Source organism: Crocodylus porosus, unplaced genomic scaffold, assembly GCF_001723895.1.
Source record: "Crocodylus porosus isolate Cpor-Errol unplaced genomic scaffold, CroPor_comp1, whole genome shotgun sequence".
Lineage (NCBI taxonomy): Eukaryota > Metazoa > Chordata > Crocodylia > Crocodylidae > Crocodylus > Crocodylus porosus.
The window spans coordinates 39,352,792-39,367,459 of record NW_017728931.1 but is presented as its reverse complement, the minus strand read 5'-3'; the positions used below and the strand labels follow the sequence as shown (position 1 = coordinate 39,367,459).

At 39.2% G+C, this 14,668-nt stretch overlaps 1 protein-coding gene across 2 annotated transcripts in view; it reads left to right on the top strand.

The window, feature by feature from the left end:
• The window catches only part of SLC13A4 (solute carrier family 13 member 4), a 41,803-nt gene that overhangs the window by 2,071 nt on the left and 25,064 nt on the right, over window positions 1–14,668 (top strand). For both annotated transcript variants that reach the window (XM_019544652.1, XM_019544651.1), the window contains exons 2-4: window positions 6,780–6,908; window positions 12,377–12,513; window positions 12,829–13,010. In XM_019544652.1, the coding sequence (XP_019400197.1) occupies window positions 6,780–6,908; window positions 12,377–12,513; window positions 12,829–13,010 (448 nt within the window). The remainder of the gene's footprint in view (window positions 1–6,779; window positions 6,909–12,376; window positions 12,514–12,828; window positions 13,011–14,668) is intronic.

Sequence of the window (14,668 nt, the reverse complement as noted above, 5' to 3'; positions counted from 1 at the left end):
GATAAGAGAGTTTTCACCTCTTGAACTTCAGCAAAGTAGCATCCCGATTACAGTGAACTTTCTGACCTCATGTTTTAGCTTATCAGCGTTCAGGACATACCTAGCGTCCATAGGAACACCAGGATCTGAGGACTCCTTGTATGCTACATAAATTCTGTTGCACTAGATTTTATCATACATAATCAGTCCCTACTTACAAAGAGCCTTGGAGCCAGGGGCTTGGGCTTTTATAAGGAAGGTCTTTAATAACAAAAGAAGTTACGGTGCAGTTATATGTTTTTTAAAAAAGAAGTTCAATAGCCTTATATGCTGTTACACAGTATGGGATCCAACACACTACTGCTATGTTCTTACTGCAAAGTGGCAGTAAAAGCTACCACAGTAAAAGCTACCACAGGATGCATTGCACTTGCTTTTCATGGCCATGAATAAATACAAAAGGAATGAGGCAACACGGAATTGGAGTCAAAGAACTGTAGAACAAACCAGATAATTCCATTAAAAATTTAAACCTAATCAATTAAGTTGACACAACACTATTTAGTTTAGTTTTAATCTGGCATTTATTCTGTTACACTTCACAGAGTGCAGGTCCCCCATAAAGCTTGAAGATTAAATAACTATACTATTTGTTTTGTTCTGTTTCAATCATCAAGCACGTTCTTATATGTTTCATGGAGATTGAAATGAATATCTACAGTAGCCAGTGAGGGGTGGTAAGGATGGCTGAGACTGACCTAGGGAGTTGGGGAAGGTAGATGTGCTGCTGGCCTGGCCACCACTGTGCCACCAACAGCACAGCCATCAGCACTGCCTTATGTAGAGCAGCCACTCAGGGCACTCAAGTGCCCACTTATGCCTCTGAACACATGCATCTCTGTCTGTGTCCCGGGTAATGCTCTGTTGATAGCAACACAGCTCTGAGAATGACATTTGGTAGTTAAGTGTACTGCAGAGCCACCAAAGAGAGTACATGAACACAACACTTTGTTTTTGTATAGGTCCTGTGTAAATACTGGCTATGTCTTCTTTTTTATATCCTGGCATGGTAACAGTAAGTTAAAACATATATCAGAGAACACTAACATTCTCTCTCCTAATTTTTGCAGATTAGTGCCATGTAAAGGTAAACCAGAGTCGGTATCTATGGGTAATTTAGCAGACCCTGGAATCCACACTAGTGTCACTAATATTTCCTCAGTCAGAGACATTTGTAAAAGAAACAGAGAGTGCTTTTGGAATCCCACCCTCTTGTATTCCACTTCTGTAGTTACAATAGACAGTGAGTTGGGGGATGTTTCCATCTGCTTTCCCATCTACCTCTTCCTTTTATTTAATCACAAAGTTACCTCTGATGTAAAATTGTTTTAGTACATAGAATTTCACAGCCTTCTCACACTCACTACCACATCAGTCAGAGGTGGTTCTCCCTTTCAAAGATGAGCTGGAGATTCTGGGTGTCTTAAAACAGGCAGTTCAGCAGCATCAGTGGTGCAGACCAGAAGTCAAGGAACACACTCTAAAAGGCCACCAGTGCTGTTCTTTAATTACTATTACTCTTACTGTATATGAATTAAGTGTAAATAAAATAAAAAAAACAGGAAGATGAAAGCAGCCCAGCTATAGTAGTGAAAGAACTGAGTTTTTGTTCCTATCAGTGCCTCACTGCAAATCTTGGCAAGCTGCTTACGCCAACATTTCCAAGAGCGTAATAGAGCTTGACTACCCAACCTGAAACACCTGAGCAAGTGCTGAGCACCAACCCTCAGAAACTCAGGCCTTTGAAAGCCTGCTTTAGCCAGCCACCCACAAATTCTAGCCTCCCACATTACTAGTCATATTTTAACATCTGACCTTATTTTTCCCACTTACATAACAGGGAAGTGCCTTCCTGCCTTGCCTATCAGCAGGCTACAATCAGTAACCTTTTAAATGTTTTTTGATCCTCACATGATGAAAAGTTTAGTTGTTATCTTTATCCCAGGGCTTTGACACCGCTGCCTGCAGTATCTCTAGTGTTACACTCCAAAAGACTGGTTGGGTTAGGGTCGATAGAAGCAAACTTATTTAACCCAAACTCTCTGGTACACCTCTCCCAACTGCACACTTCTTCCCCACTCTCCACTCCAGACTTGTTGTGGATTTAACAGTTCTCTAGAAAAAGAAGAAAGGATAGGTAAGGGAAAAGGGCTGGAAATAGTTAACATTACATAGCCATTTCCCCACTTCGGTTCTTAGTAGCCCTGGTGACCAATAAGTAAATAAATAAATACATTGAAATAGAAGGGATTAGCATAATGTCTCTTGGAAACAAGCTGGTTTAAAGTACTTCTAGAATAAATTGCCAAAATTGCTACAGAAGCTGATTAAGTTTTTAGCAGAGATTATCGTACAGCAGTTATTATGCAGCCTTTTTCTTCCCAGGCACTTACTACTGCATTTCCTACCTTTCTGGGTTATATATTATTTGTACAATGCAGATATGTGGGTGTTCAAGAAGAAAAAAGACTCAGTGCCAACAATAGCTGTCTTTTGTTAAAGATGAGACTTTTCTTCTATTCCAGGAAAATTCTGCGCTATCCTGTTTTTACTATTGTATTGTACATAATTTACCTCACAAAAAGAATGAGAGAAAGCATTATTTATGTTTTTATAATTATATTGCATATTTTTTGAAAAGCAAGTGGTTTGGGACCACCATGTGGTCAGATGTAAATTTGTCTCCAGATTATATATATCTATTTTTTAAAAATCACTGGTTTTTCATAAGAAGGTTTGCTTTTTCAAAATAAGGCCTTCTTGGTTATCACGTAGGACCGATGTAAACACAATGATTTAGATTTGCAGCAAAAATTAACATTTAAATATTCTAGAACTATGTTGAAGGCTGCCTGTTTCATACACTAAATATTATTTACATCAATATAAAGCTGTTATCATCAGTACTGCACCGAATTAACTAGGGCACAAATACATGCAGCTGTGTTAATTGGTTGTTCTATGTTGAACATGTGGACAGAACCAATATTTGTTAAAGGGAGAGGGAGAAAGTTCACAGCAGGATAAAACATTTTTTCAGGTGTCGAAGAGAGAATAATAAACAATGAAGAGGAAAAAAAGAGAAATCTGTAAAAATATACTTACTGGTTCATTTAAGAATCTGGCCCCCTTTTTTTTGGTCATTCTCACTTTAAATCATCTTCCCATCTATCAACTCATATCACTGTTGAGATCATCCAAACAGCCTTGGCTCTTGAAGCGTGACCTACAAGAAATTTTTGCTTTTCCAAAGCCCTAATCTGTATTCACTAACCTCTACAGGCCTGATTCAAAGCCTGCTGAAGTCAGTAACAATTTCTGAATTAAGGCCTATGTGAACTTTTTCACTGAGTTTAGCAGGAATGGGCTATATCTCTCCTGACTATTGACCAAAACATTTAATGTATTTGGTGATATGCTAGACTAATCACTGGGTCCTATGATACCAAACTGATTATTCTTGTGTCTCTGAAGGAAAATTAATCTTGGCTCCATAGATTACAGAAAGTGGATTCATTCCTTACCCCATCTAGGCAGCAATTTTTCGTTTCATTATTCATTTTGTGTAGAGTTAGGAGGCAATGCACATGCTTAAATTATTTCAATTTCAAATGTAACATTTTGAAGCCAAATCAAGAAACCATTTTCATGGTAAGACATAATATTACTACCAATTAATTATAGTTTCCTGAGTTTCAAACTGTATTTCCTTTTCACAAATCCAAGGCCCATAATCCATAAATAAGAGAAAAAATCCCTATGATCTCATGAACTCTAACACAGCCTTGTCTAGATGCTTGAATTGTTTTTTCTTGGCAGTAGTGACATTGTACCTGCATTAAATATTTTTGATACTAGAATTTGTGAAAAGCTACTGTATTTTTTCATTCAACCAAATTCCATATTGACCAGTGAAGCTTGCACTGGAGACCTTAAGATATGGACCTATATTTATATAAAAGGGAAGTGCTCTTTTCCCTTCAAAAATACATCTGTGAGGCGTTGTTACGTATTTCTTGATGCTCCTGCATAGTTGAAGATTGCTTTTACTATTTATACTTGTAACTTGAATTACAACAATTGCTATGACTTTCTGAAATAAGAGGTACATCAGGGTCAGCGATAGTTAATTAGAGCTAAGGCTTCCGAGGAAACCTGCATTAATTTTTAGGCAAATAGATGAAATAGCACATATTTGCCTGTGGGTTGGATCTGGTTGTAATTATTATATGCTGAATAAAGGACAGGAACAGTTGAGCATGGCTTATGACTAGAGTAATGCAAGAATATACTCATAATTAGTTTGACTAAAAACTGTTAATTGATTTAGATGATATTCAAAACCCACTTATTGTCAATTTGGTGAGGCCTCCCAGCAGCGAATCTTCCTTTACACGAACATCTGTAGACAAATGAAATGTTATGAATACTTGTGTATTTGCACATGTATTCATTTTGAATGTGTTATGTGGCATCTTGAAAACTCTTTGTTGGTTCGGAAGTTATACAATCAAGGAGAAGAAACAAAGAAATATGCCTTAGGTAAGAAATCACAGAGCTCAAATTGTTAATTATGAGTAGTGAATGCTCAAAGCAATAATCATTGAGATTCATTTGTAAGGAATCCATGGGATGTAATACATTCATGTAAACCATATAAAGAATACTTTTTAATAATAAACAATATCCAGATACCAAGATGGTATAAATTGGCATAATTCCATTAGCCTTCATAAAGTTGAAAATTTACTGACAAAAAAAAAAAAAAATAGGCTGAGGATCTGCTCAGAATTTGTACAAAGTTGATATGTGCTGGACAATGAATAGAAACTATAGATCTGTATAATTTTTTATAGAAGATACTCATAAAACTCTTAAGTATACCTCACTGAGCTTAAAGAAATCCTGTTAAATGTCACCAAGAAGAAATAGACACCTATCGTTGAAAAATAAACCAGAAGACGTCAGTAAATTGCGGTATCCTGGAAACCATACACACGCAATATCAAATCAGCTGTCTCTCCCTTTCAGAAATATATCATGTATCCAGTTTTTTCTCCCCCAGAACCTTGGACAGCAACAAGTTCTGCTAAATTAAACTGGAGTGTCATCATTCTTCCCTTTCCCTTGGTATTTATATGCGTATCTACTATGAGGGTGAGTTTGTTGCTCATGAAGATAATAGTATTAACTACAATAAGCCATAATGCAGGTCCACAACCACTGCTTTCAGCATCCTCCCTTTGCTGAGCAGTCAGTGATTTCCATATGAATTGCACAGACACACACAGATAGAGAGAAACAGAAAGAGATTAGAATTGCAGATAAGCACATGAACTGATTTTAATATCTCTCTCCGTCACACACCCACTGATGTTACCACAGTAATTTATAGGTGGAGACATCCTTAACTCTACATTTCTTGGGTGTAGTTGGTCATTTTTTGCTTCGGCTAGAGGTCATTTTTTGCTTTGATAAAAACCTAAAGGGAAGACTAACAAACAGAAACCTAGCATTGTACATAGGAAAGAGCGAAGGGAGGTGGGAGTAGTGAAATATGGGACAGAAAGAAGAACAACATGTAATTTGTAACAAATGTTCTTAAAAATAATATCACGAAAAGGTAGGTGCTTGCTATAAACCTTAACTTTCTTTCTTTCTTTTACAATGGATCAAATCAGTAAAATTCTATCAAATCTCATGAAAAATTAACCCTTTCATGTGACTTTCTGCAGTTATTGGCTATATATACACTGGAAGATATACTATGGTTACAAGACCATTATCTTGCTTATCTCTCTTCTCTACGGTACAGTCCAAATTTACAAAATGTACACAAACTTACATTTAATTAGTTGACTTCAACATATAGGAAGTTACATGCTGAACAGATTTCTATTCCATGTCATGGATATATTTGCTATGAATGTCTAAGGCATATTAAGCATCTCACACTGATTTGTTGAAGGTAAAGGTTATTACATTATTCATTATAATGAATAATGTAATATAATTAAATATTAAATAGAGATTTGTAGTTCTATGCAGCTGCCATGAGAGAAGTGAGGAAAATACAAAGAATTGCTTAAGATCACCAATGGAAAACCTCAGCTGGGAATACCCACACAGCCACCAATAAGTGACCTCCACCGTCACATTTGTTGTCTTCTCATCACCAATTATCTCTGTTCCAAATACTAAAATTTATGAAGTTTATTTCTAGCCATTGATATCATTGTAAATTTATGCTATGAGTTGTCATGTTGATGGGGAACACTTGCTTTGAGTACTCAGCTATTTTAAAATCCATCTTACTTTCTCCTCTCAGCATCCCTCAACAAGAGTGGTCATTTACTCTAAGATACTACCCATGCTAAAGTAAAACTAACAAAGCTCCCAAATAAAATCAAGTATTCTTTTATAGTAGTCACTATAATATTCATTCTATATGCTTTTCTTTTTATCATGGCTGCTTTCCTAATCTTTTGTCATATCTATAGTCCTTAGGAACTCTATTAACATCCCAATCTCTTACAAAACACCCTCCAAACTGTAAATATCCTGCCTCCAAGATTGTAGCCTAGATATCAGTCCTGTATAACCTGACCTTTGAAAAGTCCCCCTTACATGGTCCCTGTCAAATGCACTTTTAATCTAGGCACCTGTAGCTGGAACAACCCAATAGTTGATGCAGCAGAGCATGTTGTTGTGCTATGTAACCCCATCATTTCTCCCCACAGGAAGCCTCATGTGCTTATGTGCTCATAGTGACAGCTGTGTACTGGGTGTCAGAAGCAGTACCCCTCGGCGCCGCTGCACTAGTGCCTGCTTTCCTCTATCCACTGTTTGGAGTGATGAAGTCCAGCGAGGTCAGACCAAAGCCTACTTTTTATCATTTCTTCTTCCACTATGTTAACTATTTGCAACAAATTCATCTTAGCAGAATAACAGGGCTAAGGGGTTGTGTGGGGATAAGGGTTTGTGTGGGGGCAAAAAGGCTCAGCTCCCTCCTATGCAATGCTTAGGCCAATTTTCAAAACCATGGCAGGAACACAGTCAGAGGAATGGCTATACCAGATCAAAGCAGTGGTCCACCTGGTCCAGTGACCTGTCACCAACAATTCCTACTATCATCTACTTCAAAGGAATCTTGCAGTAAGCACTCCTGAGTTAGTCTTTCACTGGTTAGTTAGAGGTTGCCTTATTTCCTGAAAGCATGAGGCTATGAATTCCTTCAAAAATTGATTTTAGGATTGATGTTTAGTACTATGATGCTAGCTAGCCTTGCTATCCCTATAAATGTTTAATCCTTTTTATGAATCTTGGCCTCAATAATGTCAGCAATGCATTCTACAGGCTAAATTAATGTTACAGGAAACAAAATGTTTTCTTTTCAATTTGGTGACTTTGATTTTCATTGAATGTCATCTTTCTTTTTATATTATGAGACTGGGAGCTTTTATTCACTCCATTTACCTTCATTATAGGGTTTTTCTTTTGCTCGTGTTCTCAGCCTGAAAGTCATATTCAGCTTACTAAAGCTGGAAGTGCAGACAGAAATACAGATCACAATTTACAATGACAACATAAAAAAAGTGTTGATTAATTAAGTGTAGTACGAGACCTGAATATATTCCGATAAAGTGAAATACACAGTGTGAGAGAACAGCTCTGTAAACTGCCTCATTCATCTCAGTGGAACAAGAGCCTTGCAATATAAAGTACATTTCCATATCAACTCTGTTCCGTATTTCAATGACAGTTCTTTTAACACTCAGGTTTTCTTCATGTTCCCCAAAAGCAGCCTGCCTGCTTCCTATACGTCCTCAAATGGCAAAAGCCCAGTTTTACCTTTTGCAACCTTAAAACTCTTTGTTTCCCTGAAATTGTGCAAAGTAAAATAAAATAAAATGGTTCTGTATTTACACTACAAGATTCAACACACTGAAACTATAACATGTAGGGACTGCTGAATACAAATTATGTTTAATTTCAATGTAAGTAATGGTGGGGATACTATAAAGATTACTTTATTCATTTTCATAAAAAAATTAAAAACTTAAAATTAAAATAAAAGCATCTGATAATAATGCAGACTTCTACTCTGCTTCATGGAAGCATCACAGAAACCATGGACTCCCACTATGCAGGTTAAGCCAAAGAAAACTCACAAGGCCTTATGTGTATGAGTCAGAGTGTGTCTGAGTTTTGTGTGTATGTTTATAAGAACAAAAAAAAAGTATGCTTACAGGAACATTAGTATTTGCTAGTTTCCCCGAAAGACTATGAAAGGGATAAAGGGAAACAATTAAATCTTTGTACTGCTGGCTAGATGGATTCCTTTCATTCAGTTTAAGAACTTTTTTATTAAAAAAAAAATTGAACAGGGTACTGGGAAAATAAAGTTAATGAGTCAGAAACAAATGGAAGAAAGCCAAAAAAGGGATATTTGAATGTTTTGGCTAACAGTCATGACATCCAAGGCCTTTTTTCTCGCCATGGGGTTTTGCTAAATAAATATAAATAAATAAATAAATACTTAGCACTTAATATAGTACTATTTTTGTGAGAGCCTACCAAGGGAATTAGTATTATTCTCACACTTTTATAAAGGAGGTATATAAGGTACTAGGACCAATGAAAGAAATTCTGGCCCCACTGAAATCCTCATATTGATTTTGATGTGGCCAGGATTTCACTCAGTATTTTCCAATGCAAGTGCCTATCCTTAATTCTTAGTTATTTATTGATTTGGGGCGCTGAATTCCTGCAGATTGCCAAAACTTGGAAAGAATGAAGGCTTTTTTTCACATATAATAACCGAAACATGATAGCTAATGCATTTTAAAAGTCTAGTAGCCAAGGAAGTTGTCACCTGTGGGTGGGTCAAAGTAAAGCCCTTTCTCCTCAGTCTTTCACTTCAAACATCCTACTATAGCCATCACCATTTTGAAAACACACCTATGCCTTACAGTGGAGGAGCCCTTTGATTTGGTTTAACAATGTGAGCTGCAGTTGCCCAGCATATCTGAAAACTAACCCACTTCTTAATATCAATTTAGGTGTATAACTTCAGGTAGTTGAGTTTGATAATTTAGACCACAGGGGCTTACCCAGAACCTGTATCGGAAGTCTGTGGCTGAACCCAAAACAGAGCCCGGCTTTTCATTTTTTGTGACTTGGATTTTTTTTTCATTTTGTATTTTAAATGTGGAGGGGAGGAATAGATTCATAGATTGTAAAGGGCTGGAAGGGACCTTGCAGGATAATTGGGTCCAGCCCCCCTGCACTATGCAGGAAAGACAGCTGGGGTCAGGTGACCCCAGTGAGGTGACCATCCAGTCTCCTTTTGAAGATTTCCAGGGTAGGTGATTGCACCGCCTCTGGAGGGAGCTTATTCCACAGTCTGGACACTCTAATTGTGAAGAAGTTTTTCCTAATGTTGAGCCTGAAATGATCTTCCAGGAGTTTGTGACCTTTAGTGCCCTGCTGAACAGTTGTTCACCGAGCCCTTGATGTAGCAATAAGCTGCTACCAAGTCTCTCTCAACCTTCCCTTTTTTAGGCTGAAGATGCTCAAGTCCCTCAGCCTTTTCTTGTATGACTTGTCTTGCAAGTCTCTGATCATACAGGTGGCCCTTCTCTGGACTCTCTCAAGCTTTTCCACATCCTTGTTGAAGTGTGCACCCAGAACTGGATGCAGTACTCCAGCTGCAGTCGCACCAATGTTGAGTAAAGCAGAAGAATCACTTCCTTGGTTTTGCTTGAGGTGCATCAGTTGATACATGCCAGAGTATTGTTTGCCCTGCTAGCTACAGCATTGCACTGATGGCTCATGTACATACTATGGTCTATTATTACCCCTACGTCCCTTTCAGTCATGGTGCTAGTCAGTTTGGCACCATTAAGCCTGTAAGTATGTTGGGGATTGTTTATCCCCAGATGGAACACTTTACACTTCTCAGTGTTGAACTTCATCTGGTTCTGAATCGCCCAATTTGCCAGCCTGTCTAGATCTGCTTGTATCTACAGCCTATTTTCAAGTGTGATCACACTCCCCCATAACTTCATATCATCTGTGAACTTGGCCGGTGAGTTTTTCATCCCACATCCAAATCAATGATAAAGATGTTGAAAAGCACTGGACCAAGCACAGACTCCCAAGGGACTTCACTGGCCACTTCTCAGCAGGACAACACAGATCTGTTCATTAGAACTCTCTGGGTTCTAATGAAGTCAATATGGCCCAATACATGAAAAGTTGGGCTCAAGACTCAGATGAAATTTCTGCTCTGTTCTAGACTTTCTGGGAAATGAGTAACTTAGGGTAAGATTCACAAAGGAACCTGCAAACATAAACCGGGCACAAATTAAGCATCTCAGTCCAAGAGAACAACCTGGGCCATCCCATTTGAGCACCTGAGACAAGCAGGGAAATTCAGTTCTGGCCAAAACTGACTGAGGTGTCTAGAATTCATCTCTAGTACATACCCAGAGGCTCCTCTCTCCTGCCTAAGGCTCTTCAGGATTCTGAAACTAAGCATCCCTATTTTGAGCTACCCTAAAAACAACTGACAGCATGAGTTCAGAACTCCCACCCATTTTCCTTAAAAAGCACAGCAACAGCAGCTGCTAATGGTGCCACTGCCACACAGCGCAATAGCCTAGTGATGATGATCCATCAGCCAAGAGAATGAGACACTTCAGTTCAAATCCTCACACTGAGGGGATTCAAAGCCATATCTCTTATTCCTTCACCAAAGGTGTAGGGATAAGGCCAGGCTGAGGGACCATTCCTCCTGTTAAAGTTGGGCTTCCATGCAAAAATGAATACAGAAGTTGTGGGACCGGAAGGCACGAAGCAAGAGGGTGCTCTGTGAGCAGTTCTTGCTCCTATAATTACTTACTGTTTTTCAGTAGATAGTCATTAGATATTAGTCATAAGCAACGTTCTGTGCCTCAGTTCCCCATTTGTAAAATGGGATTAATCACACTGCCTTACCTCATAGGGATGTACTGAGGGTAAATGCATTAGGATTTTGAGGTGTTCAAATACTTTAGTTACAGGGACATAAAATGGAGGCATGGACAGCTCATTCCAAACCTGATATATTGGGCCAGATTGACTTCATAAGCTAGCACAAACCCCAGTGACCTCTACAAATGTTAATGTGGATGTTCTCTGTGTGTTTCCATGGGAATTCCTTGGAGGCAGTTTCTAAAGAAATGATTGGTAGCATCAGACAAGATGTTGAAGGACATGCAATACCACACTAAATTAATACCCCGAAGTTTTTCAGGATCATTTGCAACAGAAGATTAACCAAGCATTAGAGACAAGAGGAGTCTAGTAGGGAAAACAGAACAGAAGTTAAACAAGGTGAATGTGTTATTCATTGTACTGGCCTACGAAATCCCCTAATAGCTTTTAATAAAAATCATAAGCACTTACATACTACTTTTCATCTTCAAAGAGTTCTAAAATACTAATAACTTCTAACACCACTTTAGTATATGCAGGCTATATATCATTTAATCATTATCGTATATTATTTTGAACCCTGTCTTGTAGATAGAAAGGTAATGGACCAATACTAGGTGTCCCTGAATGAACATACTGAGTAAAGTATCTTCTCTGTCAGAAACAACCCACCAAGCAAGACTAGTATGCCCTTGAGAATTTGGCAGTTGGGTCACCTAGTCTACCTGGCAGATGATCAATCAGACTGAAGTGTTCTACCCCATGTGCTTGTTAGTGTCTGGAAATAGGTGTTAAGGAACCACACACTGATCCGTTCATAACTAAGATTTACTGGGCATGCCTACACATGTGCATGACTGTGCAGTTGTTACTGTACAGTCATTTATTACTTCTTAAAGCAAGTACTAAATAACTGCACAGTAACCGCCAGTATGTGGCACCGTGCAGGTCATTTTCAACCCTACTGTGCTGTAGCTTGTGAACTAGTAACAGCCTCATGGTTCATGCCCACCAACACTATGTCATTGTAGCAATGAGCTACATCGCTGTACCTCATCGCTACGGTGACATAGCATCTTGTATAGACGCACCCACTGTGTATTCCTAGCACTCTATGAAACATTGTCAGCAGTTGGCCTCTGCAAAGAACCATGACTCAGATATTATAGCTATGCACCCAACACCTTTCCTGGTATGACACGGGACACAGCTTGTCCAAGAGACCTGAGTTCATGTCACAGCAAGGGTTTCAATTGTACTACATAAGCCTTGATAATGATGACTGCACCTTCCCAGCATGCTTTTTGTGAGTAACTGTCACTCTGAGTTCGTTTATCTCTCACTTGCCTTCCTATAGGTAGCTGCAGAATATTTCAAGAACACAACTTTGCTCCTCCTGGGAGTGATTTGTGTGGCAGCTTCTGTAGAAAAGTGGAATCTACACAAGCGGATTGCCCTGCGCATGGTCATGATGGCTGGAGCAAAGCCAGGCATGTGAGTGAATCCTCTGCTTTTGACTGTTGACAGGCTCACAGGTCATGAGCAAATCATAAGTCAGTTTATCCCTGTAATCTTGTTCAAAAGCAAATTATGATATTACCCACAGTGTGTCTTCTCTTCCAACTGAGTACCCAAATTCAAGCCTGGAGAATCTGTTATTAGGTTGCAAGATTAGGAGTTTTTCCATCCTGTTGCTATCTCTTCTCTCTTTGTCTTTGTTCCTTTACCTTCTAATATCTGTTTGTTCCACCCTAATATGAAAAGCTGTAAAAGTGCACCCCCAGACAGCTTTTCCCTCCTGTGTTTTAGGTTACTACTTTGCTTTATGTGCTGCACCACCATCTTATCCATGTGGCTTTCCAATACATCTACCACAGCCATGGTGATGCCAATTGTAGAGGCAGTACTACAAGAGCTGGTGAATGCTGAGGAGGAGTGTGAGGTCATCAGCACTTCAGCCAACACCATTTCTGAAGAGAAGGAGCCAAACGGTATATGAAGATAACAGTAATTCTCCGTTTTTTAAATGAGGCAGATCCTTGGCTGATATAAATTGGTATAGTGCCATACACGGTTTTAGCTATATGTTTTATATCAGCTAAGTATCTGGTTCATGCTTTTTATTTTCATTTATTTTATACACCAACATTTATTTGACAGCTTCAGGGAAAAGTGACTAGATAAATAGAGTCAGGAGGTTTAAGCTGAAGGGAAGATAGTTATGAGCTAAGGAAAAATTGGTGTTTGAGTAACAGGTATTCAGAAATCTTACAGTCTGTATGTGGTCAATAAGAGGGAGTATGAAATAAAGGATGGGAAAGCATTGGGAAATCTCTTAAAAGAAAAAAAGAGATATTTTGCCTCCTTTTGGGTCATACTTTGCCTCCTTTTGAATGATATCTTCAACTTATATTGGGATATGAACTTACCCCAGGGTCTAGAAGCCAGGATGAGTTAAGGCTGAGTGCCATTTTGAACTTAAAGCAATAAGTCAACCTCCTTTGCATGTGTGAAAAAATAACCTTCACAAATGTACAGCACTAACTTTTTGAGTAAAGAATGATTTTTCTCTTTATTAAGATCTTTGTGGAAATTGGATACTAAATTTTTTAAAGGTCTCACTTTTAATTCACTATGGTGAGGAACAGACATTGCATTTATTCCAGAATAGAAATGTCCCAGTGTTGGTGTGTACATACATCACCTTTCCAATCAGGATTTAGTGAGCAGCTGAATCCACTGCTCCTTTTCTGCCTTTGATTCAATGATGCAATCCTGAGACAACCACTCAGATGCACTCTTCAATATCCCAGAACAAACTGTTAGCACTTCTTATCCCATGAACCTTTCTAGGTTTGGTTCTGGGACAACAGACACAGACGTCTGAAATCACTGCACTTTGTCCCAGGAAAAAAATGGTTTCTTCTGGGACAAATGTGACTTCTGTTTATTGCCTATAATTTCTAAACCAATTAAGATATTTATTTGTAAATACTCAGAAGAATAACTGTTCTCAAAGAGTAAATCCTATAATTTTAGGGAAAATGCATTGTGTAGAGGACAAAGAAGCTAAATGCTTGGTTTTGGTGCAAAACTTAACATTAACAATGGAGCCCACTATCCCTGTCTCTGCAACAGCAGTTCCAAAACTGTGGGCCATGACCCCAAATGGGGTTGTAACATCAGCAGATGGGGTGGCAATAAACAAGCCCCTTTAGACTTCTGCACCCACAGCAGGGTGCACAGCTGCAGCTGGGTCAGACCAGCCCCCGGCAGCAGCCACCTCTGTGACCTAGTGGGTGGGAATCATTGTGGTAGGAAGTGCTGCACCACCATAGCCAACAAGGTGAGGCATGGCAGCAGCAGCAGTATGCAATTGTGACCATGCTGCTGCTGGGTGAGCTGTGGCAGCACAGTGTCCCTCCCTCTCATGCTGGATCCTGCCCACTGGGCTCTGGAGCCCCCAGGGGGAAGGCAGCAGGATGGGGAGGCAGCCTGCCTCCTTCCCCTTGCCATGGGCTCCACTCCAGCAGCATTGCTCACGGGCAAGGGGACAGGGTGGTGGGGAGGAAGCCAGGCTCTGTACTCTGCTCCAGCCGCAGCAGTTGCCACCTCCCATGGGTGGCAGCTGTGGCTTGGGTGCTGCTCG